Source organism: Festucalex cinctus, chromosome 9 (genome assembly GCF_051991245.1).
Source record: "Festucalex cinctus isolate MCC-2025b chromosome 9, RoL_Fcin_1.0, whole genome shotgun sequence".
NCBI lineage: Eukaryota > Metazoa > Chordata > Actinopteri > Syngnathiformes > Syngnathidae > Festucalex > Festucalex cinctus.
Window position 1 is genome coordinate 21,911,001 of NC_135419.1, and position 25,784 is coordinate 21,936,784.

The 25,784-nt window shown below is 46.8% G+C and overlaps 2 protein-coding genes across 5 annotated transcripts; one reads left to right on the plus strand and one right to left on the minus strand.

Annotated features, from left to right (window-relative positions):
• Nucleotides 1-2,860: 2,860 nt before the first annotated feature.
• Nucleotides 2,861-14,963, minus strand: tbc1d2 (TBC1 domain family, member 2). Of its 4 annotated transcripts, none has more exons than XM_077532280.1 (17): nt 14,144-14,963; nt 13,704-13,879; nt 11,563-13,382; nt 11,387-11,492; nt 10,236-10,356; nt 10,036-10,145; nt 9,170-9,345; nt 8,578-8,934; nt 8,257-8,376; nt 8,081-8,191; nt 7,728-8,012; nt 7,462-7,662; nt 6,664-6,851; nt 5,642-5,762; nt 5,381-5,566; nt 5,204-5,325; nt 2,861-3,545 (listed from the first exon to the last, which is right to left on the minus strand). In XM_077532280.1, exons 3-17 carry the CDS (start codon nt 12,973-12,975, stop codon nt 3,317-3,319), a joined length of 3,846 nt encoding a protein of 1,281 aa, XP_077388406.1. In that variant the 5' UTR covers nt 12,976-13,382; nt 13,704-13,879; nt 14,144-14,963; the 3' UTR covers nt 2,861-3,316. The 4 variants fall into 4 exon arrangements, with proteins under 4 accessions (XP_077388406.1, XP_077388405.1, XP_077388408.1 ...); XM_077532279.1 differs by having other exon boundaries at nt 14,056-14,963; XM_077532282.1 differs by having other exon boundaries at nt 8,665-8,934; nt 14,056-14,961.
• Nucleotides 14,964-23,001: 8,038 nt separating this feature from the next.
• On the plus strand, nt 23,002-23,791 carry neurog1 (neurogenin 1). The gene has a single exon (XM_077532591.1). The coding sequence runs from the start codon at nt 23,158-23,160 to the stop codon at nt 23,665-23,667; it is 510 nt and encodes a 169-aa protein (XP_077388717.1). The 5' UTR covers nt 23,002-23,157; the 3' UTR covers nt 23,668-23,791.
• The last annotated feature ends 1,993 nt before the right edge of the window (nt 23,792-25,784 follow it).

Sequence of the window (25,784 nt, forward strand, 5' to 3'; positions counted from 1 at the left end):
GAAATTCTCTGCAAAATAAAGAAACCGCCTGAGTCCAAAAACTTCGGAAAAAAATAGTTTTTAAATAAAAATGAATAAGCACTTTATTTTACCTCCTTATTTCACATTTTCACTTGTTGCATAAGCACAAACATAGACAAAGTAACACAGAACAATTATTGTTAAAACACTCTTCAAATATATATTCTTTTGTATTTAGAGCATGATTTACACCCCACCATTTTATTGCATGCACCAAGCATGTTATACATTTTTCTGTCCACATGATGGCGTAGTCGAGGAAATGAATCATCTTGAAGCCCCTACGTGTGTGTGAAGCATTTCACTGCAGGGCTTCACTGCTTTACGGGGCTTCATTTTGCCATCACTACCATAAAGCCTCACTCGCAACCGATACGGTCGTTTAGCTCCCCTTGACGAACGATGGTTCGGTCGAATCGTTTTTTTGTTCCACCCCTACTGAAAACGTAACTTGTCTGACGTCACTCCCCCTGGCGAGAGGGCGGAGACGACCTCATCCCATAATGCTTCACGGACCAGTTGAGGATGGAAATAATTTTTTTTTTTTACCACTTTTATGGTCCATAATGCACACTTTTTTTGTTGTGTTGTGTGCCTGTTGGTTAATAAAACTAGTAGTAAAAGTATCATCACTTTTGTTTTGAATGTGCAAACCATTCATGACCAGACCATGGCTGAATTCAGTGTGGTGATCAATGACTTCTGCCTCATCTTCGTAGTTAGCAGTAGTTGTTTGTGACTGTTACAACAGTGAGATAGTTTGCCTTCTTCATGAAAATGTGGAGTAACGCATTGATTCTCTGGACAGTAACTTTAATCAGACTACTTTGTAGAATAAAGTAACGCGTTAGACTATTAGTTACTTTAGAAAGCTACTTTTTTGAGTAACGCGTTAGTAACGCGTTACCGGCAACACTGCTCGCGTGTCGCGCAACGATTGACAACATACAAATGGAGACAGTTAGCAGAAGCCGGTGCCGTACATCTCGGTATTTCCCATGGCTATCGAGTCCTCTCGGTGCACTTGTATGTCCCGGGCCGGCGTTGGTGCTGCGCGCGAGCCAAAAAGAATAACTCCCGTGACGATCCAATGCATGGATTCAAACGACACAGGTATGTCCCACAGCCAACACACCAGCTAAGCTAAAAGCACACTGCAAGTATCTCATTTCTCAGTTTGTGGCTCCCTGTCAATGTCTACAACTAGCATGAGCAGCAGATAGGAGAACTGAGACGTGCCCGCGATTACGACAGCCCAAAAAACGAAATATAAACAGTAGTGATTCTATGGTCATCATCGTGTCTCAGATTAAAAAAACAAAAAAAGATGTCATACATTAACCAAAAATGAAAGTGATGACAAAAGAAAAAAAAATTGTTAAATACAAAAATTGTTGATTAAAAAGGGAAATGAACTTTTGGAAATATTTTTGCATATATTAAGTGGTTAAAATGTATTTGATAGATTTATTGTTCCATAAGGTGGCTTCATATTTCTTTTGGCTGGACGGTAGGTTTATTTCATGTCTTAAATTTATGTTTCTGAAATACTTCACAATGTGCAAATATTCTGTTTAATTGTGTTGGTGTCTGTCTAAAGGTTAAATATTTATATTTAACATTAAATTATCAACCTTTTGTTTTCCTGATCCTTATTTTGAAGAGAAAAAACAAACAAACCAAAAAACAATTATAACTGTCAATAACTACTAATAAATATTTAAACTGATACATGTGTACACACTGGAATAGCGGAACAAACAAACAATAGAGGAATTTAGGGGATTTTCATTTTCAACCTGGATAGATTTTTATTTTTTGTTTTATAAAAAGTATTTACGTTACAAGAAGTCAAGAGAGACTGCCTATTTTGTTTTTCATAAAAACAACAACTTTATTTTCATGTTAAAAATGCACTTTCAATAAAGTATTTGGAACTCCGTTTCTACTGCATTATTTTTATGTTGAGATGGTGTTATCGGCAGCTGCTGAAAGTAACTAAAAAAGTAACTTTTAATCTAACTTAGTTACTTTTAAAATCAAGTAATCAGTAACGCAATTTAGTTACTTTTAAAACCAAGTAATCAGTAAAGTAACTAAGTTACTTTTTCAAGGTAACTGTGGCAACACTGTTCTCGAGACCTTTTGTTCCTGAATCTTAGTCTCGCGTTTCTAGTATAGTCTTGTTTTGATTTGATAAGTTAGTATCTTTCCACGTGCATCTGCCACGGCGCTTTCTGTTTTGTATATACCTGTAGTTAGATTGTAGTGTGTGTTATTGTGATTAGATATAACTAGCTTGCGTTGTATTTTTTGTTAACCCCTGTTTCTCCTTGCCTTTTGCAAGTGTTTTTTGTTATTAACTTTTCCGAGTATTGTACTCGCGCTTTGTTGTTTTTTCTCCTGGCATCTGAGCCAGCGTTTTGCGTAGTGTGGGTTTGTCAATAAACTACATCAAAATTGTATTTTCCTGTCTGGGCCTACGTTTTTGGGATCCACTTTTCCACCGACAGTAGTCGGAACGTTACAGAATAAGGACTTTTGAACAAGTGACATCATCTCAGCAGCCAATAGAAAAGCACCAAAAGATGAGTCGCTCCCATGGTGCTTTTTAAATATTGCGCACAAGTTGTACACATTTAAAAACAAAAAAACAAAAAACACAATAGTGAAACTAACTAAAACAAAGCATTTATTAAATAAGTAAAACTAACAAAACAACCCAGAAAACTAATTAGAACTAACTCAATTAAAAAAACATAACTCAAAGCGAAATCAAAACTCAACTCAAGTGAAAAATTCCTTAAGTGGACAAATGAAAATAGTGGACTTTCTTGGATTCATTTGGAATGTTTAATGAGAACAAGTGTTGGATAAAGTTATCAAATTGTTATAACCGTGATCTGCCTCTTCCTTCTTCCGCTATCTTGCATGACCCACCTTTCCAAGCATCCTGGAATCATCTTATGCTTGATGCCCTTTTGTGACATTTTTGCTCCATGAGGAGGCCCACGCACTCGCCCACTTTCCAAAACGCAACACTTTGTAGGGTAGGCACCGTTTCGAACGTCAACAGGCAGCTGGCGACAAGTTGTGCCCTCAGCTGCGTTCCTGCATGGCTCACATGTCTCCCTCCTCCGACACAGGTGAGGTGAGGATGATTATCAGGCTTCTTGCTGATGAGCTGACGATTGGAATCCCCTGCGTTGGAGGAGGGGAGTCTTTTAGGCAGGCGCGAGCAAGTCCGGCTTCCCCCAGGAAGTCCACTCGGCTCGGCGTCAAGCGTGGCGCCACTTCAGCCCATCTCCTCGTCGTCCTCGCTGGCCGCGTTGTCCATGCGGTCATGGCGCCGGCGCTGCTGCTGCTGTGACCAATCCTCCCCGCTGAGTGCCGCAAAGGCCTTCTGCTGCTCCTCCAGCTCTCGCTGCTCACCCTGCAGACGCTCCAGGTGAAGCGCTCGCCGGTTTCTCAGCAGGCGGCCGGGGAACGGGTTCATGTCCGCGAACGCCATTCCCATCAGTTTCCTGCATGCACGCACACGCACGCCCATCAGGTGGGATTGTGCACAAATCACAAGTGATTTCATGTGCTCATGTCAGGTAGGTTTGCATGAAAGCAGGAAATTGGATGATGAATGTTTGTCCGCAACATCAAGTGTTGAGAAGAAACGTACGAATGCGCTTGTATGCGCCGCTGGCTGAGCCGTGTCGCCAAACTCCGCCCGACAGCATCGAGACGTTTGCTGCGCTTGTCAAATGGGGGCACCTCGGGGGGCGGGGGGTGAAATGACATTTTTAACATGTCATGCAAAAACGGAGCTTGAAGATGGCAGCAGTTGCCTCGCCGCCACCAAGATTGACAAACATCCTCAGAGCTCAAACATCTCATCAAGTGCACAAACACTCACTCGAGTCTTTTTGACGACAGCATTTGGGAGCTGTCCATGCGAGTCAGTCAAACTGCGTAATAAGTAGGAGGGGTGTGCCAAAAAAATAGATTCTCATAAGATTCGCACTTCTCATTTAGTACAATTCAGAATCGATTAATGTCCTAAAATTGATTTGATACGGTCTTATAGGGCTGGGAATCTTTGACTGTCTCACAATTCGATTCGATTCCGATTTTTGGGTCTACGATTCAGAATCGATTTCCGATTCAAAATTATTTGATTGACAAATGATTTCTGCTTCAATTTACATATATGCACAACATTGTCATGAACTACTCCAGTCTGCTTTGCAAGACAAAATGACAAAAAGAGACATTAAAGTGTCTTTTTTTGTTTTTTTTGTTTAAACATTTATTAATTTTGTATTATAAGTGCCTTTTTCCACAAAAACAGCATGTGGGCGACAAGTGCCTTTTCCCCTTCTTCTTAATTTCTAATTTAAATAAAATTGATTTTTGGATATTAAATATCGATTCGATTAATAAATGAGAATCTCGATTCTTTTATGAATAGATTTTTTGGCACACCCCTACTGTCTTGCCCTTGTGTACTGGGAAAGCTGTTCATCTTGTACCTGATTTCGCCACTTAGGGGCAGTGTGGTTCCGTGCATTCTGATATACAGTGAAGTTGTAGCCACATTAGAGAGTAGAAGGAAAAACTCACCATCAGGTTATGCCAATAAAAGTTGATTTTTTATTTTTTTTTGTGATTTTTTTTTTGCAGGGTAGGAAGAGCACATGCCGATGAGTCATGTTAACATGTTTCTCCGTTTACATTCCTGAAGCGTTTTGTATGAATCGCCGTTCTTTTGAGAGATGAAAGTGCCGCGACTAGCGCGCTAATTAGCATTAGCAAGATAGACTGGAGTAGATAATGACAATTATTTGCTCATCTATAAAATGAAGCAGAAATCATCGTCAATCAAATCATTTGGAATCAAAAATCCATTCTGAATCAAATCGCAGACCCAAAAATTGGAATCGAATCAGATCAAATCAAATTGTGAGCCAGTCAAAGATCCCCTTAATAATAAGCTGCAACCTGCCATTGTGCATCACATTCTGCTGATTTTACACAAAAGCTAAGAAAAACTGAACTCGTAGAATAAGTACTTGGTCGATTTCAGAAAATCAGAGGCAGATGTTTGACTTTTCAAACAGAAGAGAACATTTGACATCTTGACTCGGGTCATCCTTCTATGTCTGTTTGCGGCACAGGTGTGACGGCTTACCTGGCGTCCGTGACGGTCTTGGTGAAGAAGCGAAGATATTGGTAGATGTCCACACCGTCGTTGATCTTCAAGATGTCGTCTTCTTTGTATTTGAACAGGGCCAAAGCGTACCTGAACATCACCTGAAGTGCAAAAACACGTCAGTGTGTGTGCGTGCACGTGTGCGCGCGTACGTACCTTGGTGCCCTCGTACAAAAAGGCGTCCCACAGCGGCAGCAGGATGTCGCTGGGAAGACTTTCCACAAAAACCACCAGGAACCAGTTAAAGGTGACCAGAGACACGTCGATTGCGTAAAGGTCAAAGTGCGCCGCCAGCCGAGGAAGCTTCTCCACCAGGAAGTCCTTCAGGACGTGCTGGTCCGCCTGCCATTGGGGGATGTCAGTCAGGCGGTTGGGCGGGTCCATGTGCCGCTTCTACAAAGACAAACGCTTGCCCACCTGCGCGGCCAGCAGGTTCTTGGTGTAGTAGTCCTGAGGCATGATGGCGTCCACCACCGCCACCAAACACCAAAACGCGTCCTCTTCGCTCTGGAGGACCAGAAGCGCGATGGCTGCCAACCTGGGGAACGGACACGTTGAACACCTTGACAACGCTTCACGTACGCTCATGAAAAACAGGAAAGAATGTGAAAATACATTTTCAGGCTCTGTGAAAAGTTCCTGGGAAAAGTTGTGGACGAGCGAAACAGACGTGTGCAAGATGCGCTCTGAGGCCTCGGCCGTGATCAGCACGGCAGATGCGGCTCGTGCAGGACCAGAAACTCCGTCCCAGACTCAATGGCAACAACGAAGCTGCGCTTTTTCATCGGCGGCGGACGGGGGCGAGGCACCCAATAAAGAAGAAAAATGTGGCCATCAAAAGTCAGCAAGTCCTTCACGTGGCTTCCTGACAGCCGACTTGCTCCAGTTTCGCATGTTTGCTGGTGCAAGCAATAACAGATTGGTTGAAATGTGCTAATTTATCCGTCTTGGAAATGAAATGAAAGATTTTGGAGAAGTCACCGAATAGTCTTGGTAAACAACGTTGCAGTTTATGTTGTTTTGAAGAAGCTTCACACATGTCCACACTCAAGGGGAACCAACAAATGGAATGCCCTGGCATATGGGCAAGGAGAGCCGCAAAAGTTTGTGTTCCAGACAGCCTAACCCGTTACCGGCTGTGGTGGCTAATAGGAGAGCGTTTCACAGCATGTGAGCACTTCACCACAACAACGGTTTTGGAGTGAATACGTTTCACCAAATAAATGAAAACAAAGAATGGGGAAGTAGAAAGCACATCTTGTGTCTGACAGCGTTTGCTGAAATGACGTGACATTTTGCCATGTGGACCCCGTCAAGCATAAATCGAGCTTTCGGCCACAACTGACTTGGCCACGCCTCTCATAGGCGCACATCAACACACGGATGTCACTGGATTTCATTGCGTTCTTTCGACGATGTTGCTATGCCGCTCGACGTACCTGTTGAGACCCTGGCAGTAGCCAACGGAGGGATCGTGCCAGGAGAAGGCCAAGAGGATGCGCTGCAGCTGCTGATGGGCGGGGCTGGAGGGCGAGGAGAAATGGCGGTTGCTGGTCAGGGTTCGGTGAAGGTCCAACTGGATCTGCCTGGAGGCGGGATGAGGACACGTGCGACTCTTGTCGCACAACTGGAGGAGACACACGAGCAGGATGGCGGTCAGACACCACGTGACGGACAGACCACCGCAATGTCCCGACAACGGGAAGACAATTCATCCTTTCGCCGACCAAGTCGGTCACAACACCCAATTGCGGCCCACCCCCTCAGGACATGCTCACTGAGGCGTAAATAGGAAAATTGAGAGATGAATTAACACTGAAACCCTTTTAACGTATTATCAGTCCAGTTGTGGCTGAGCATGACCTCAATAACTGACAGACAATCTCCATCAGTGGTGTCAAAGTCCTCGAGGGCCTGAGTCCTGCATGTTTTCGAGGTTTCTCACGTTCAACACAGCTGATTCCTATTCAAGCTCATCAGCAAGCTCTACAGGGGCCTGATAATGATCCTGATCATTGAATCAAGTGTGTTGGAGTAGAGAAACCTCAAAAACATGAAGGACTCAGGCCCTCAAGGACCGGATCTTGACACATGCCAACTACATGGACTACCGCAAGTGGCTAACTAAAGAAAAATGAGTCCGGGGTCCAGTTCCGCTAACTCAGCAGCAGACCCAAGGCTGTACTCGTCGCTCGGTCAGGTGACTTGCCACGAGAGCCGACGGCATGGGAACCTACCTGCCGGTATCGCTGAGGGTGGCGCTCTCTGGCGGTCCTGGTGGTGACTCGGACCAAGCAGCGCCAGACACGCTGCCGGTACTCATGCGGGACGCCGGCCCGCAGCAGGCCTTTGAGTTCTGGCGAAGGGCAAAAGTCATCATCCGACCTGCCGGCGAGGTACTGAGCCCAGCGACTCAACAGGGGGCGTTCTCGACCCTCCTGCAACAAGAAGCGGATGGCGTTTTGCGACGGGTCTCGTAGATGGGAGGGAGACGGTGTCAGACCTGTTGCAGCAGGTTGTGCGAGCGGATCTCCAGCGCTTGGATCTTGGCCAGAAGCTTCACGTCTTCCACCTCGTAGTCGGGAATGATCTTGAAGCCGTACTCATCGTGAAGGCTGTCGCTGGAGGCGTCTTTGTCCTTATTGGCCTGCCCCTGCAGAGCGTCCCCTACCATCTTTTGGATAGCGCGCCGCTGCTCCGGATTGAGACTCGTGGTCTCCTGCAGCTTCCGCAGGACTCCCAAGTAGCGACTCTCGGCCTGGCAATGCCACGCTTCTAGGTAGGCACACTGCGGGACAAAGTAACCATTCGGCGAGGACGCAGAAGAAGCTGGCCCAACAGGTCGGACCGACCCACCTTGACCATCAGACTTCGCTCCTGCTCCGAGCTCTTCCTCCACAGTTTAGTTAGCTGGAAGATCTCCGAGTTCAGAAACTTGTTCTGCGTCTTGTAAGCCTCGATGTCGTCCTGAAGGAGGAGCAAACAAACGTCATCCGTTGGCCCAACGTGCCGGCGCCCGCCATTTTCCTGACCTTCAGGTCCTCGATACGCTGCTGCAGTTGTCTGAGCAAGTCGGGAGTTGAGCCGGACCAGGTGGAAGTCGGCGGGTTGGGCGCGCATGCGGCCATGTGATCGGACAGCTTGGTGATCACCTGAGCGGGCACGAGACAGGAAACAGTCACAACCTCAACACCCATCTTAAAAGGGTTTGCTGCTTCAGTTAAAAAAAAAAACCCAAAACAAAACAGGAAGTTGGACTCAGGAAATGTGACACAGGAAGTTGGTTCATGGAAATGGTAGATAGTAAACTGAACATAGGAGGTATGACACAGGAAGCTGGACACAGAACGTACCAGACAGGAAATTGGACACGGGAAGCCGTTCAGAGTGCGGCCGTCGGCACGCACAAGATGCAAAGTTGACGGCGGAATGAAGCTGACCTCCTGCTTGGCGTGGTTCTTCTCCAAGAGCTTCCTGACCTGGTCCTGCAGTTGCGCCACCTCCAGGTCTCTCTGTTGCAGATCACGTCTGGCTGCCTCCGCCGCCGCCTGGGCTCGATCCACGCGTCCCAGCAGGTCGGCCGCCTGGCGCTCGCGGTGCCGCAGTAGCTCCAGCCGCTCCTGCTCGCCCTCCGCCGCCACAAAGTCCGCGCATGTTCGTTTTTCCCGCTGGGCCGCCTCCAAGGTTTTGTGGAGGAGCCACACCAACTCCTGCAGGGGGCGCAAGACACACTTGGGTGGCAAGTCTTGAGTGGAGCAAACTGAAGCTTTTGAACATAAAGCTCAAGATGGCCGCCACTTGTTGGAATGGCTACCAAATGACCCTCCATGATTGCCGCTATTGTTATGTATAGTGGGCCAAAACCCCTGCTGAGAAAGTTACAAAAATGGCCTCAAAACGTCAAAAATTGCCTCAAAACGTCAAAAAGTCACGACAGGTCCTGACCTTCTGAGCTTTGACTTCCTCCATCAGCATCTCCTTGTCCTGCTGGAGACGGGACACTCTCTCCGAAGACACGACCGCCGTCCTGCTGGAGGAGCTCACCTTCTTCTTCCTAGGCAGAGTGTCCAGCGGCTCTCTGGTCGCTTCCAGTGGCCCAGCAGGAGGCATCGTCACGGAAGCTGGAAGAAATGCAACCAAGTCACTGATGAGGTTCTTGAATTAGACTAGAAGTAATCCAGACAAGACAAGATAAGACAAGACCATATCAACAGTACTCGCAGTCGATGCCACATGGCTCTCACAGGGAGCAAGCCTAGCTGCAAACAACGAAAAGCCGCCAGTAGCCGACACGTAAACCAACCTAACAATTGCCAAAAGACGCCACATGATCGCGTCAAAGAATCCATCCATCCATCCATCCATTTTCTTGACCGCTTATTCCTCACAAGGGTCGCAGGGGGTGCTGGCGCCCATCTCAGCTGGCTTTGGGCAGTAGGTGGGGGACACCCTGGACTGGTTGCCAGCCAATCGCAGGGCACACGGAGACGAACAACCATCCGCACTCACAAGCACACCTAGGGACAATTCGGAGCGCCCAATTAACCTGCCATGCATGTTTTTGGAATGTGGGAGGAGACCGGAGTACCCGGAGAAGACCCACGCAGGCACGGGGAGAACATGCAAACTCCACCCAGGAATGGCCGAAGCCTAGACTCGAACCCGAGTCCTCAGAACTGGGAGGCGACGTGCTAACCAGTCACCCACCGTGCCGCGATGGCGTCAAAGCAATATTTTTATATGAGACAGGCCTTTGATACGGGAGTTCCTGGTACATGTTAGAACTGCAGCATGGGTGGACTGATACATACCGGTGCCATTGGGGGTGGCGTCCACTTGGACTCCGGCTGGAGTTGGCACGTAGAAGACACTTTGTGCCCACTCTTGAGACGACCTCTTACGAAGACTGTGGACCGTGTTCCTGTCATGGGACACAAACAGCTGCTGGCAAAGGCGCTTCCTTATTTCCTTGGGTCACCATTTGGACATTTGGAAGCCAAAACTGACTCACTGGATCTGAATGAAAGGATGTTTGATGGACATGTTAGCGAGCGGCGTCCTTGGCGGCGTCTCGTTGGCAGCCTCCTCTCCCACCAGCCCCGCGGGACTTTTCAGCAGCGGCAGGAAGTCGTCTGCGGCCACAGGGAGCACAAGCACCGTCATTGCCCACTTGGACTTTGATACCAGTCAGCAGGGGGCGCTGCTAACGCTGGTCAACCCATCCCTTCCCTTTTCCGGAGCACTTGTCCTCATTTGAGTCTGGAGTCTATCCCAACCAGCTTTGGGACGGACACCCGAGATTGGTCACAATCAGGTCACATGCAGACAAACAAAGGATTGGTCGCCAGCCAATGTCCAAACATATACAAAAATCAAATCACGATCCAATTGCAGTCACATTGCCAGCCCGAATTGACATCTGTGTGCACGCTCGGTGTCTTCATTGACGCTAACATGCTAACATGTCTGGAATGTGAGAGAAAGTCGCACAAGTCGGATAAAACCCTCGCGAGTAGAGAAACACAAAATATTTAACGTTCACAAATACCCACTTGTTGCTCCACTTTTACAAGTCACGCAGGATGTGGAAACTTTTCCATGCTGGGACAAGTTGCCACAGGTGCCGAATTCCTAATCAACACGTCAACGTCAACCCACACATGTACACTAAGACCAATCAGTACAAACTAGAACCACATCTTAGAACTACATGTACATGATCAATCTGTAGTGTTCATGTAGGTCAGGTGAGTGACCTGCTAGGACCCCAGGTGAGGACATGTTTGATTCTTGTGATGATGTCAGTCAGGCTACACGAGAGGACTCGTCATCAGAAAAAGCTCAGCAACAACAGGAAGCTCCCGAAAAAGTCACTTCCTACTTCCTGCCTGCCAGCCTGCCCACTTACACAACATTCCTTCTCCACAGCAGCTGGCCTTCACTGCTGCGCTAAAAACAGCTGGAACTGAACCATAGCGACGTCAACCGCTTTACTGGCTCACATGATCTCAAGGCATCTTTGAATATGGCATCACTGACAAGTGGAGCACTCTCAAACCCGTCGAAAACCAGAACGAAACAGAGTCAAGAGTAGAAATAAGTCGGGCCAGTGAAAGCTGAAAGCGGATGAAGGGCAGCTGGAGCAGTATGCTACGGGTTCACCTGCGATGTTGCCGGTGGCATCGGGACAGGCACTCGTCTGGCGGTGATGCCAGCGTTTGAGCTGCAGCTGCTGCAGCCAGTATAGCATCAGATCCTGAGTCAGCGCCTGAGGAGGGCAAAGCAGAACACGGGTCGAGGAGCGTGTTTGCGTCAGGTCCGTACTGTCAAAGTGTTACTTTGAGGGTGTAGGTCCGCTCGGGCGTCTCGATGTGGAAGGTGCCAATCTCGGCCTTGAGCGGGTAGCTGAAGGTGGCGGCGCCGAGGTCCACCCGGCCTAGCGGAGTCACGTCCTGCGGGCTGCGGTAGTAGAACATCTGGTTCTGCTTCTCCTCGTAGGTGAACCAGCGCCGCTTCCAGGCCCGCAGAGGGCCGCCCTGCTTCTGCAGGAAGCCACAAAGTTTGGGTTCGCCTGAACGACCCGCAAAGGTGGGGGCGTCCAAGTGAGCAGCTGAAGGAGTCTGATTGGGGTCAAGTTCAACAGGTGGAGGAGTTTGATGGGGATGAGGGTGAGCAGGGACTGGAGACTGAAGGGGGTCCAGCTGAGCAAGATGAAGAGTCTGATTGGGGTCTGGCTGAGCAGGGGTTGGGTCCAGGTGAGCAGATAGAGGAGCCTGATGGGGCTCAAGCTGAGCAGGTGGATGAGTTTGATGGCGATCCGGGTGATGAGCGGGGCCGCTAGTCTGGACCAGTTGAGCGGTGAAAGCGGTCGGATGGGGGTCCAGGTGAGCCGGAAGAGGAACCTGAAGTGTATCACTGTCAAGGTGAGCAGACTGAGGAGTCTGACAGGGGTCCAGACGAGCAGGGGGAGGACCAAAATGAGCAGATGTACAAGTTTGATGCGGGTCCAGGTAAGTAGGTGTCGGAGTCTGAGGGGGGTCCAGGTGAGTAGGAAGAGAAGTCTGATGGGGGTCAGCTTGAGCAGGAAGTTGGGGTTCAAGGTGAGCAAGGGGAGGAGTGGGATGGAGGTCCAGGTGAGCAGAAGTACAAGTCCGATGGGGGTCCGAGAAACTTGGAGTAGCAATCTGAAGGGGGTCCAGGTCAGTGGGAATAGGAGCCGGATGAGGGTCCAGGTGGGCAGGGGTAGTAGTAAGAAGGGGGTGAACAGGAGGAGGAGTCTCACGGGAGTTCAGATGAGCGGAAAGACGGTGGTCCGAGTGAAAGGGGGAAGGATCTTGAGGGTCCAGGTGAGCGAGGAGATGAGTCTGATGGAAGTCTAAGTGAACAGGGAGAGAAGCCTGATGAGGGTCCAGCTGAGCAACAGGAAAATCCTGAACAGGTGTATGAGCTTGACGGGAGTCCAGGTAAGGAGGAAGAGGAGTCTGATAAAGGTCCAGTTGAGCAGGCTGAGGACTCAGAAGGGGGCCCAAGTTAGCAGGAAGAGAAGTGTGAGGGGGATCCATGTGTGCAGGAAGATGAACCTGACGGGGGTCCAAGTGAATAGGGGGTGGAGCAGGAGGTGTGGGTGAAGTTAACATTGTTCTCTCGTCCTGCTTTATCACCTTTTGTTCAAAAAGTGAGTCCGCTTCAAGTTGGGTTTCTCCCTGAAAGAAGGATTGCGAATGTCGATGTGAATCATTTTCACCTTCCATTAGCAAATCCAGGTCTGGTTCCGCTGGGGAACTTTTGGTCTTCTGCTTTTCCTTTTCACGATGGAGAGGATGTTGAACAAGATGTTGGGCTTCTTCTCCAGGATTCTGATGAAGGGGTCCGATGGGTCTCTGCAGAACGGACTCTGGCGGCTCTCGGTTGTGTCCGTCAAGTGGCCTCTGCTGGACTACGATTGGTCTGTTGTATCTCAAGTGGACCCCGCCAGGTTTCTGGTGGACCGTGGCAGGAGACGGGCCAGCAGACTTGGTGCTGGCAGGAGACGGGCCAGCAGACTTGGTGCTGGCAGGCCAACGCTAACGTCACAGCATGTTGATGCAATCTGAGCTCGGCAGGAAGTGACACACAGTAAGCGCTGGCGTCATTTCTTATTCAGTGCTTTGCGTTGACCCTGAGGAGAAGACAAACAATGAGTTGGACGCCAACATCACAACGTGGTGAGCAGTTTCTTGACAGGAAGTCACTCGCAAGAACAATAAGAAGCAAACAAATGAACGCAGCTGCAAAAAAATTCAAATTAATGCAATCTGTCTACGGACGCAGCATTTTGTCGACTCGACGTGTCGAGTGATCGCGCTGCATTACACTGATGGTCCAGATCATATCATTATTATATCATATTGTATATTCATTTGTGAAAAAGTACAAGTGACAGCCAACTTTCTTTCCAGCTGTGGACCATTTGGGCACGCTGACCGGCGCTTGGACTTACTTATTGAGTTATTTTGGCGCTTGGGAGTTTGGAAGCACCAATCACAAGCAACTACAGTTGTCGTGAGTTAGTGTGAGATAGTTTCCAAATCCAGACCTGGATGGAATTCACGTCTCACAAATGATGCATCTGGCGCTTGCGTCACAAGTCTTGACGTGCCTTGAAAGTGCGCAAGACTGAAGGTGCCGGAAAAAAAGAAAAGAAAAGGATATTAGGGCCCTTTCAAAGTATTCAAGTCTTCAAATACTGTACACTTCTCATTCTAGTAGTTTTAAACAACACTCAAATGTACTTAATAGTGACTATTGTAGTACATTGAATTAGAATAGACTAGAGTAGTAGTGTGACTTACAGCAGTCGTACTTTTGAACCCTTGGAAGAAAGGTATAAAGATAAAGATTTTCACTCCAATGTTTGCGAGAAAGCGGCTGTGAACTCACCATGGGGCGTGGCCTGGACACACCTGCTTACCGGATCCTCTTTGCGTGACAGCTTCAGAAAACTCACAAGGAAGTTGGCGAGATTTGTTTGCGATGACTTCCTGCCGTGTACTTGTTCTCCTTCACTTCCTCTTCAGTTCTTCGACGCTGTCTTGTTCTTGAGTCTTTCTGGCGTTCTCGTCTCAGTTCGTTGCTTACTGTTTTTTTTTGTTTTTTGTTTTTTGTTTTGGGGGGTGTCTGTTCTGTCCCGCCCACATCACATCAGTAGACCTGCAACTTCCGCCTTGGACTATCAAAATAATAGTATCATTCATTACTTTGGCTCATTTCACAATAGATTTGCCTTAAAACTGAAACTTTTTACTGAAACTTTTTAAAGTGGTGTGACTCAAAAAACACGTGTACAAATATTCTCAAGAATTATTGTGACTTAATCCACTGTGCCTGAAATGGGATTTTTTTTTCTAAGCTTGAATTGAAGAATCTGCGCCAGCAGATGGCAGTGTGCGCACACACACACAAATTAAGGGATGGAAGTCCTCAGGTGTTGCAAAGAGCTGATTGGATGAGAATGTATAAAACCATCAACTTCATCACTAATATCATAATCACTTTAATTTTACAAATAATCACCACTTTAATTTTCCGTCATAACCTGCGTCCTCATGTTCATCATAGTCACAATAATAATAATTTAGAATCCTTGTCATCTTCATCATTTTAACACTTCAAATTATCATCATCATTTGTTGTCTTCATCATTGTTGCAGCTTGTGTTCACCATCGTCATCATGGCCTTAGTCACCTGTCCAGTCATCAACTTCATCCATATCTTCTTGATGTCGTTGCCATGGTAACACATGATGCAACGTTTTACTGTTATTGCTCTCATATCCATTTGAGCAGCTCTTAACGTGTGTGTGTGTGTGTGTGGGGGGGGGGGGGGGGGGGGTGGGGGGGGGGTCGTCTTTGTCACTTTACTCAAAGTTGAGACTGCAAGCCACCGCAAAAAAAGAAAAAAAAAAAAAGAGGACCCCCCCTCCCCCCACACCCACCCTGTGCCCCTCTTTCAGATGCAAAGCAAGCAGACATATGGAGAGGAGGCGTGTGGGTCTCCTAAAGATTGTGATTGTATGACAAATCACGTGCGAAGACAGTCCCTGATCCCTCCCCCCGCCCCTCCCCCGTTTGGTCTCCGCCCCCCATGGCCGCCCTCGGACAACAGCTTCATTAGGCTGAAAGAAAGTTTTTGCAGCTTTGTCAAGTCAAGACTCGCAGCTCCTCGTCTCCTTTTCATCGCTTCTTTTGTTGCCGCCAATTCAAGTTATTGCTCTCAAAAACACTACCCCCCCCCCCCCCCCCCCCACACACACACACACACTCCAGACCTCCCAGCCATAACACACACACACGCACATCCTTGTACATATATCTTTGTGAGGACATCCATTGACATAATGCATTTCCTAAACTCTTACCTTAACCCCAACCATAACCCAATTCAAACCTAAACTCTAAAACCAAGTCTTGACCTCCTAAAAAAGGTCTTGCGAAGTGAGGACCGGCCAAAATGTCCTCACTTCACAAAAATGTTCTAATTCTGTTGGATAAAGACATATTTGGTCCTCAATGTATTATGTACAAGAACACAGACACACACACACACACACTTAGGCTGCAGTGCATTGTGGTTGCCAGTGATGAGTGAGCGTGTTGAGGAAAGATGCTGTCTTGTTGGTGTCCAAACGGAAAAAGGGAGGGAGGGTCCACCTTGAAATTGGGCTGGTGCACATCAACGGACATGCTCAACAAAAAAACAACAACAACGACAACAACCTTTGGCTTCCCGCAAATCACAACACATTTTGCAGTCCCTTGAAGTACAACAAGCCAGCACATTGACAAGTCGTGTTGTTCAAAAGAGGAGTGAAGCCACCGGCGGGCGGCCATCTTACCCGACCATCTCGCTTGGGTGCCCCTCCAACTTGATTTTCACATCATTTTCTGGCCTTGCGGCAAAAAATGCCAGCGTGTGCGGGGGCGCTATGGTTGTACCGAGCAAGAAGCAATACATTGAATGCAATTTGAAATGTTCTCTTCAAATTTGCATGGGCAACAATCAAGTCAAAGTCAAGCCAGTGAGGACAAAATGTCTGCCAAAACATAAAGCGAAGCTGCAGGAGTTTTGACAATTGTCCATATTGAGATGATATCATGTGAACGGAGGATGCAAACAATCCATTTGCAAAGCTCCAGTGACACGAAACGAGGATCCTGAGACAAAACATCCAAAAGACAACACCAGTTGTCACTCAGAGTGGCAACGCAAGATGGCTGTCTGCCTTCAGCCAATTGGGAGTCCATTCCAGTTTCCACTGACCTGAATGTATGACTGGATAGCCGTTAGCACATACACACCAGTGCAAGCTGTTGAAGTCACAGTGCGGCCATCTTGTTACTCCCACCTCCCGAGCAGACGACTGGATCTATATGGTATACATACAGATGAAACATATACAGCTCGTACGCAGTTAGTAGAAGGCTGGAGCCGGGGTGGGGGAGTTGTGCCAGGGTGCCCACTATTTTTTAACAAGTAAAAATAAATAAATAAATGGCACTTCATTTATATAGCGCTTTTCCACCTTTAAGGCCCTCAAAGCGCTTTATATTTTGACTACCCATTCACCTACTGATGACGCAGCATCAGGAGTAATTGGGGGTTCAGTATCTTGCTCAAGGATACTTCGACGTGATCACAATGGCCTGGGATCGAACCCACAACCTCTGGTTTAGGAGACAACCACCATACCACTGAGCCACTACGCCCAAGTGGACGTGCTATGTGTGCTTTGAAGACCACCTTTTTTTTTTTTAATCACTCAGTTCCTTTTGACGCATCCGGAGCACACAGTCAAGACGCAGCGGAGCAGAGATGCAACGCATATGCCATCCTGTGTAATCCCGGGGTTAGACCCCAATATTAGATTTGGAGAAGAAATCTTATTGGGAATTACAGTTAGAATTCTTCAAAAACAAATATACAAGTTTCATCCTGTACTAAACATCATTAAGCATATCAGTTATACATGTATTTAAGGAAAGTTGTAAAATGTCTGAAGGCGTCTAGTTTATGTTTAATAAATGTAGAACAGCATAAATGATAAATTATGCTGTTTCTACTAAGTACTGTCTCATATATTCTCCAATTCGCATACTGTAAATGTATAGGATGGTATGGCGAGAAACGTTTCTTGGGAGGAGCAATATGCATATATGCAATACACACACACACACACATATATATATATATATATATATATGTATATATATGTCAGTGGTCCATTTATATCAAAGTTGATGTTTTTTGTCAGCCTCACATGGTGCTGATAAAACTCTCGCTTCCCGTCCTGTTTGGAAACGTCACTGGGATAAAGAAAGAGAGAGAGAAATTCTCCTTCTTGCTTTTTGCTAGCTGACGAGATGTCATCCCCAAAAGTGTGCCCGGCGACCATCTTGAGAGTGTGTTGACATTATCCTAGCACTTTTTTTCATCAAGAATCCTGACACGTGTCAGTCAAGTCCGCTCCTTGCCAACCTTTCAACTTTTGATTTTTTGTAGCAAGCGGCAAAATTGGCAGCTCAAGTCTGACTGGAGTCAAGTCACGTGACCTCCAACTCACCGTCCGAGCGCCTCCGCAAAAAAAAAGTGCGGTGTGCACAAACAAAATGACAAAGCGACGCTCTTGTGTGATTGGAAGATCTTTGGGAGCGTCCATGGCGGCCCCATGCGGCCCCATTGTGGCCCCATTGTAGCCCCATTGTGGCCTTGTTGCCCAGGAAGGTTTTAATGTAATAGCGGCCGTCGTCAATCACGGCGCTGAATGCGCAGGCGAGCGAGCGCTCGCCACTTCATCAGTCGGCTGTTGCATTCTGGGACTTGCTTCCCTTTTCACTTGTCGCGGCCTGTTTGCTCGCCCGATAATTTAGCCACGACGAGCGCTTGCCCGGCGCCCAGCGGTGCCGTGGAAACGGCACGGCAGTGATGCCGTCCACTTTTTCGGGTGCCGGCGACAACACCTCCTGGGACCAGGCGGGGGAGGTTGCCAAAATTATTATTAATTGTTTTTTAGGGGCTTCCAAAGTTTCCCAGTTGATCCTTGTTGATACGTTCGCACAAACAACACTGCTACTTGACACAAGTGGTTTGGTGACTTCTCTTTGTGGCATTTTTGTTCGATTTCAAATGTTATTTAAAAGACGAGTGCAGGTCTCAGCAGGGCTTCAACTCACCAATTGTTTTCTCAAGCGATGATGTCAGGGAGCGGCTTATGGATGTTGGCTTTCTTGAAGAGTTGATATGTGAACAATACTAACCCTTCAGCTTGAAATATTGCAGGATATCAAATAATACTACTTATAATGCTTGACAATCCTGATCAAGCCGAGATGCCTGCCTAGCTTGTCTCCTCTCGTACACACCAGAGCTAAGGCAGCCATCTTGCTTTTAAGCTTTTACCCAGCAGGAAGTGCACACATCTAAATGTAATAGCCTTGCTTGGCCAGTGGGGGCATACTAAACATAAATGACCACATTATGATTAAAACTTCAAAACAAAGCAGAACCAAAACAAAGTATACTTGCTTATTTCAACTTAACCAATCTTAATTTCTCTACGAATCCATTGACGTATTAATTCCAACTCCCTTTAAAGATAACGGATAATCTTCTTATCTCTAAAGGGAGTTGAAATTAATAAGAAGCGGCAACTTAATTCCCTCAAAAAAAGACGACAAGTGACGACTGCCAATGGGGAATATGCCACGGAAGAGGCAGGACGGTTTTTTCACATGAGCTTTGGTTCCGGGTCAGCTTCCGACTTTGTGCCTCTCAGTTTGCGGGTTCGCAACCCGGAGCGGAATCAAAGCTCAAGTGCAAAATCACGGAAATCGGAAGTCCCGCCTCTTCCGTGGCATATACCCCACCGACAAAAATGAGAAAAATCACTTTTGCATTTGTTTTGGGCATGCTGGAAAAAAATGGAAAGCATTTGTTCTTAACTCATTCACTGCCTTTGACAAGTATACTTGTCAATTGTATTTTTTAGAGCGGTGCTAAATGGGGGCGAATCTGATTATGCTCCACTGTAGATATCAAATTTGGAAACAACTTGACTGATGCCCAACCACCGGTAGATGACATCATTGCACCATTTTATACGAAAGAAACACAGTTTGAGAGTCCATGGAAGAAATGGCTGTATTTTGGCAAACCTACATTTTTCTACGGTCAATTATAAAAGAACGGGACGGGACAAAAAGTAGGGAGTCTATTCTGTCATTTGGTAGATTCGGTTTATATATAATTATTGAATGTAATATCACGTGAGTATTGAAAATGTTAAAATTTTCTAAAATGGCTGGCAGTGAATGAGTTGGATTGCGTTCAAGTTGACATGTGGCAAAGACGTGATGGTCCGCAGCTGGACACAAACGAGCATGTGACCATTTGTGATTTGTGGATCTTTTCAAACGTTGAATTGACTCATTTTGTTGACAAAGACGAGGAAATATTGGAGGGCGTGCAACTTGTTCTGACTGGCGTCTTTGTCATGTACAAAAAAAAAAAAAAGCGTGTTGAGATTGTAAATGACGGTGTGGTCAAAAACAAAGAAACGCGAAATGTCATCTGAGTTGCATTGCGCTTTCTCCAAGTACACAAACAGGATGTGTGGGATGTCAAGCATCCCTGATGAGGGCAAGCAGCAAGAATCAGGGAATCCGCAGGTGGGTTTCTCAGATTTCTGGTCAAGTTGCAATCGTTTGCATATTTGACAATGTCATCGTCTTGTCATTTGGCCTCCTCGGCCAGTTTGCCGCTTGAAGGCCGTCCCGACATTTCAACGTCTTTTCAACATTTTTCCCAACGCAAATGATGGTTAACGATGCAAACGTGACTTGTGGCAGCCTTTCCACTGGTGCGTGTGTGCTGATGTTGGGGGGGAGTCAAGGGTCATGTTTGTGGGGTGTCGAGGGTCTTCTGGTCTCGTGTCTTAATCCTGTCCAAGCTGCTCTCCGCACAGACCTCTCACTCCAGCGCTTTTCTCTTTCACTTGATTTCTTTTCTCCTTTTCTTTTGATCCTCTTCATGGGGGGGGGGGGAGCTTTCAGGGAGGGGTGTTGAGGATTTTTTTTTTTTTTTTTTTTTGCACCATCAAGCAAGCGTACACAAAGTAAATGAACACGTCCACAAGGCAACAAAGAAAGAAGAAGACGTGACGTTATTACGGCAGTGGCCGCATAACATTTTGGAAAATTGCAAGAGTGTCACTCATGTCTCGTCTGCATCATGTTGCAACTTCATGCTTGTTGTTGTTGTTGTTGTTGTTGTTGTGTGTTTGTGTGTGTGCCATCACGCACACATCCATAAAATGCTGACATGCACTTTTACGCACACGCTGACAATCTGCTTCCACACTTTGAAGTCAACAAGGTGTAAAAAAGACAAACCCACCATAAACTCCTCTTCCCGCTGTAAACTCCACCCACGTGTAAACACGCACGCACGCACAACCAATCGTATGAATCCATCGATGTGCATCTCATTAAATGAGACTGATTGCAAAAATTCTTGCCAACAAGTCATGTTACTATGACAACAATAAGCGCAGCAATTCTCCACCTGCCCCCCCAAAAAATTAACAATAATCTATTTTGCTGGTGTGGGTCCAAAACGTTGAAGCTCTGAAATGGTGACTTTTCACCAGACCCCTCAAATGACACGTTTCATCGAGCAGCATTTTCAACACTGGTCAATCATTTGTCCAAATGTCACCCGCACGAGAGGACTGGCCACAAGTTGGTTTTGAAATGACTTAGAAGCTGTTGGCCAGCGATGACATTCAAGTTTGTCAACAGGAAGATTCCACTTGAGCAACTTGATTGACGGAGAGAGGGGGGGGGGGGGGGGGCATTTTCTTGTCGCCGTTGTCCAGCAAGGATGTCCCAAAAATGCAAATCAACGTCAAACTCATTTTGGGCTTGCGCAACGATTGCAATCGTCTTGAGTGAGGCAGTCATATATATGCCGGCATGGCCGGGATCCTCTTTTGGCACACTTGAATCCAGTTCAGGGCCCCGCATGGTTGCACAGTCGCTCACAAAACCCAAGCGAGCACTTTGGAGGACTTGAAAATTGTCATCCTGCAAAGCGTTTCCCTCCTCCAACACACTCGCTTCAAACGATCAGCATTGTAATCAGGCACCTTCTGATGAGCTGATCATTTCAATCAGGTGTGTTGGAAGAGGGAAAAATGCAGGTTCCACTTTCTCCGATGTTACAGATTTTCATTTGCAATGAAAAGAGTACACTTGGACACTCGACCGGCAATCGTGTCCACCTGCAGTGGCACTAACCCGGTCGGGCACTCCGCCTCCTTTAGTCGCGCAATGAAAAATTGACATTTTGATGAATTGATGAAAAAAAAAAAAAACTGCAGGACGTCAAAAGTGTTTTTTTTAAATATCTCACTCACACAAGCTTACATCATGTAAGCCGCACATAGTCTCCCAGGCGGAAAAGTGAACCCACGCCAACCGACACCGAAGGCAAGTGACGGTCCCACTCCTCCATCTGGAGCCCGACTCGACAACTTTTCACGCTCCTACTTGGGCTTGAAATGACGTCTGCATGAACGAACGAGGTTGCCAATCATGCAACTTGCTTCATTCAGACTGGAGGAGGCAACACAACATAATTGGCCAATCAAGTTGCTCCCAGAAGTTTTGGTCGTTTTTATTTAAAAAAAAAAAAAAAAAAAGCAGATATTTTCAAACATAACCATACTCTACTGCAAAAATGACTTTCTACTATTTTGTAAATCTTTGAAATTGGTTATGGACAGTCATTTCCAAATTTGTTAGAGTAGAATTTCTGTTGTTTTTATGTTTTTTGACTTGATTTTCTATGTTCAATCATATTGTTTGAATGCTTATGCTCAATCTATGTCAAGTATAACTTGTCATTTGAGGATACATGAGTACCTTCTTTGTGTAGAATTGCTCATTTAAAAACAAGAAGATTAGAACAGTAAAAACAAAAAAGAAAGAAAAAAAGTGCACGTTGCGCATGCGCATGCAAGGTGGATCTGCAAGAACTTTTTTTTTTTTTTTTTTTTGGCCGGTTACCGTACCTGTTGCTGAACAAGTGAAGACTTCAACTCGCACGTCTTTGTTTCAATTTTGGGAGCTTTTGCTTTTGTTTTTGTGTTCGCGTTGCAACAACAAAACAAAACAATTGTCGGCCTAATTGTTGCATGCTGATGAATGGAACGAAAAAAAAAAGGTGACGTAAAAGTCATGTTGGACAAGCAAAACAAATAAATAAAAAATAACGACACTGATGGAAAGAAGTGCATGAGAGTCGGCGGAAGAGGCCATTTGGTCACGCGCACGCGCGCACGCGCGCGCTCCGTCAGTTATTAGAATGAGAAAAGCGGTATGCAGCAAAAGAAAGAAAAGCGACACAAAGCGTGAAAAGAAGTGCACGCGGCGCGCGCGCACAATGCTGCTATTCACCTCTGATAGATTGTGCGCGCACGCGCACCCGCTCATGATTTCTTAATGGCGACACAACGAGCGAACGCACGCACGCGCGGATTGTGTCTCGTGTGACGGACTTTGTGTGTCACGTGACGTGGGGGTGGGTGGGGGGGGACTCCTGCGCGTGGCTGTCCGCTGATTGGCTGGCCGTGATTGGTGGCACGCTCCTCGTGCCCGCGGGCCGCTTATGCAAATGAGGAGCTCCCGCGGCACGGGGCACGCTTCATTCATCTTCTTCATCCTCCCCGGAGGGGGGCAAAGGCTTGTGGCGAGGGGGGGTCGCCCATTGTGCGCGTGCGGTATAAAATGCGGGCTGAGGTCGGTCGTGTGCCACACTCGCACCATCGCGCTCGTCCCGAGCCCGCACGCACACGCACGCGCGTCACTCACTCACCTGACCTGACCTGAGCCAAGCCATGGACGCGCACGTCTTTTTCCCGCTCAGCGACGACGACGAGTCCCGCTCCAGCACGCGCTCCGCGTCGCCGCCTCCGCCGCCGAAGAGGAAGCGTCGGCGGGGGCGCGCGCGCTGCGAGTCGACCGTGCGCGTGGTCCGGAAGAGCCGTCGCCTGAAGGCCAACGACCGCGAGCGGAACCGGATGCACAACCTGAACGGCGCCCTGGAACAGCTGCGCCGCGTGCTTCCGGCGCTGCCGGACGACAGCAAGCTGACCAAGATCGAGACGCTGCGCCTGGCGCACAACTACATCTGGGCCCTGGCAGAGACGCTCCGCATGGCCGACCGCGACCGAGGCGGAACCCCCGCCTCCGGACTCGCCTGCTCGTGGTTCTCCTGCTGCGCGAGCTCGCCGTCCTCCTCGCCGCCTTCATCATCATCCTCCTCATCTTCCTCATCCTCGCCCGCCTACAGCCCGGGAAGCCCGCTCGAACCCGCGCTCTTTGGCGGCCCGCGGGGGGTCTTCTAATTGGACCTGGAGCACATGCAGGTGTTGAAAGGTCGACTGTCCAATTAGTTGTGTCAACTTTCACACTCGAGACTCATTCGTCATGCCTTTATTTATTCCTTGCAATGTTTTTGTACAGACAAAAAAAAAAAGATTTTATCTATACTGACACTTTGAAGCGCAATAAAGTTTTTACTTTTATACAAAAATATCCTACACTCTTCTTTGTGTGTCTTCTGCGTTTACACACACGTCTGATGCACTAATATAATATTGTAAAAACCATAAACCACATTCCAACTGCATTTGACACATTTCATACGTGTGTACACTTGGGGGGGTCCTCCATGAAGTGAAATGATCACTTTCTGGATCCAGATGATTTCAAGGTTATTTGAGTGAACTAAAACTAATGAAAAATCTCAATTTCAAGAAACAATTTTGTTAACGAAATAAAATAAAAATACTTTTTAAAAACGAAAATTAACAAACTACATTTTATGTTTACAAAACTATAATTATAGCCAAAATGTCCTTAGTTTTAGTCTTTGTTAATTAATTAATTGAATGCATGAGCCTTTGGCGAGGATTTGAAATGTGATTTGATGTAAATTTATTTACTTATTTATTTATGTACATTTTAAGTTTGAAAGTGTGTCAGACAGAAGTGACGATAGCAGCAGTCAATAGAAAAGCACCAAAAGATGACATCACTTCCATGCTGTTTTTGAAATACTGCGCACAAGTCATACACATTTAAAAAAATAAAATAAAAAAAATAACAACTAAAACTAAACGTTTATTGAATAACTAAAACTAATAAAAACTAACAGAACCACCCTGAAACTGAATTAAAACGAACTCCATTTAAAAAACAAAACTGAAAACAAAATCAAAATAACAAAAATGAAAAAAAAAATCCAAAATGATAGCTGTGATGAAATCTTTAATTTAGCAACTTGCACATTGTTGAAACTTGCAAACAAGTTGAGCATAACAATGAGGGCGTGTCCCGATGTGGGGGAATGATGACGTCAGCGATGACATCATCACAATGCCCTTTTTTACAAGCGCAGGCCATCAAACACAAACGGATACTAACGAATGCGTCCTTCAACCGGCCTCAATTTGTTTTGCTACAAACGAGTCGCTGGCCAGCTTGACGTTTGTCGTCCGTGCGTGCGAAAGGGAACCAATTAGTGAGCCCGTCCGAGGGTCCGAATGACTCCATTGACCTGCGGAGAAATTTGCAAACATTCTCCAACCCGCTTGACTTTCAAATCATGCACAAAAGTTCCGCAGTTGCCCAACGTCACCTCGTCAAAGTCGGAAAGCCACTCCAGCCCCAAGTCACCTTTGACCCTTCTGGGGTCAAAGGTCAGCGGGTCGACAGGCACAAGTGTGTGCTTGAGGAGTTTTTAGTGTTGAGACAAAAGAAGGTCCAATCATGGAACATTTCATCCGAAATATAATATCGTGTTCATAAGAAAGAAATCATGAGCTCACATCTTTGTTGTGTTTCCCAAACAAAAGTAAACAAACAAACAAACAAACAAACAAACAAACAAACAAACAAGGTAAACAAACAAACAAACAAACAAACAAACAAACAAACAAACAAACAAACAAAGTAAACAAACAAACAAACAGACAAACAAAAAAGTCGTCACAAACAAACTCAATCAAACGTCTGCTGACACTCAAACACACACATGCGCACACAAATACACACAACACACTATCGCTTGCTCTTGCAAACACAAAGTGCTGCAGGGAGTTTTTTTTTTTTTTTTGCCCAACCAAGTGTCAGGAAAGCGTCAATCAAGGGAGCAACCAAGCAACACGCACGCACACACATTTTGCCTTTTTCCAAGATTGAGGAGGAAGTGAAGATGGGCTCAAATGTGTGTGTGTGTGTGTGGGGGGGGGGGGGCTTTGAGGGTTGGGGGGGGGGTCTCCAGTGGGTGTCGGTGGTCTGATAGGATCATGAAAAGTGAAGCAGATGGAAGTTTTGTGCTCCTCCAGATAACCTCTGACTCCGCCCCCAAGGCCCCCACACTCCACCTTGTGCCACTGACTGCACCTGTAACACGCGCACACACACACACGTTCCTCGGGGCAGGCCGAGGTCGCACCCT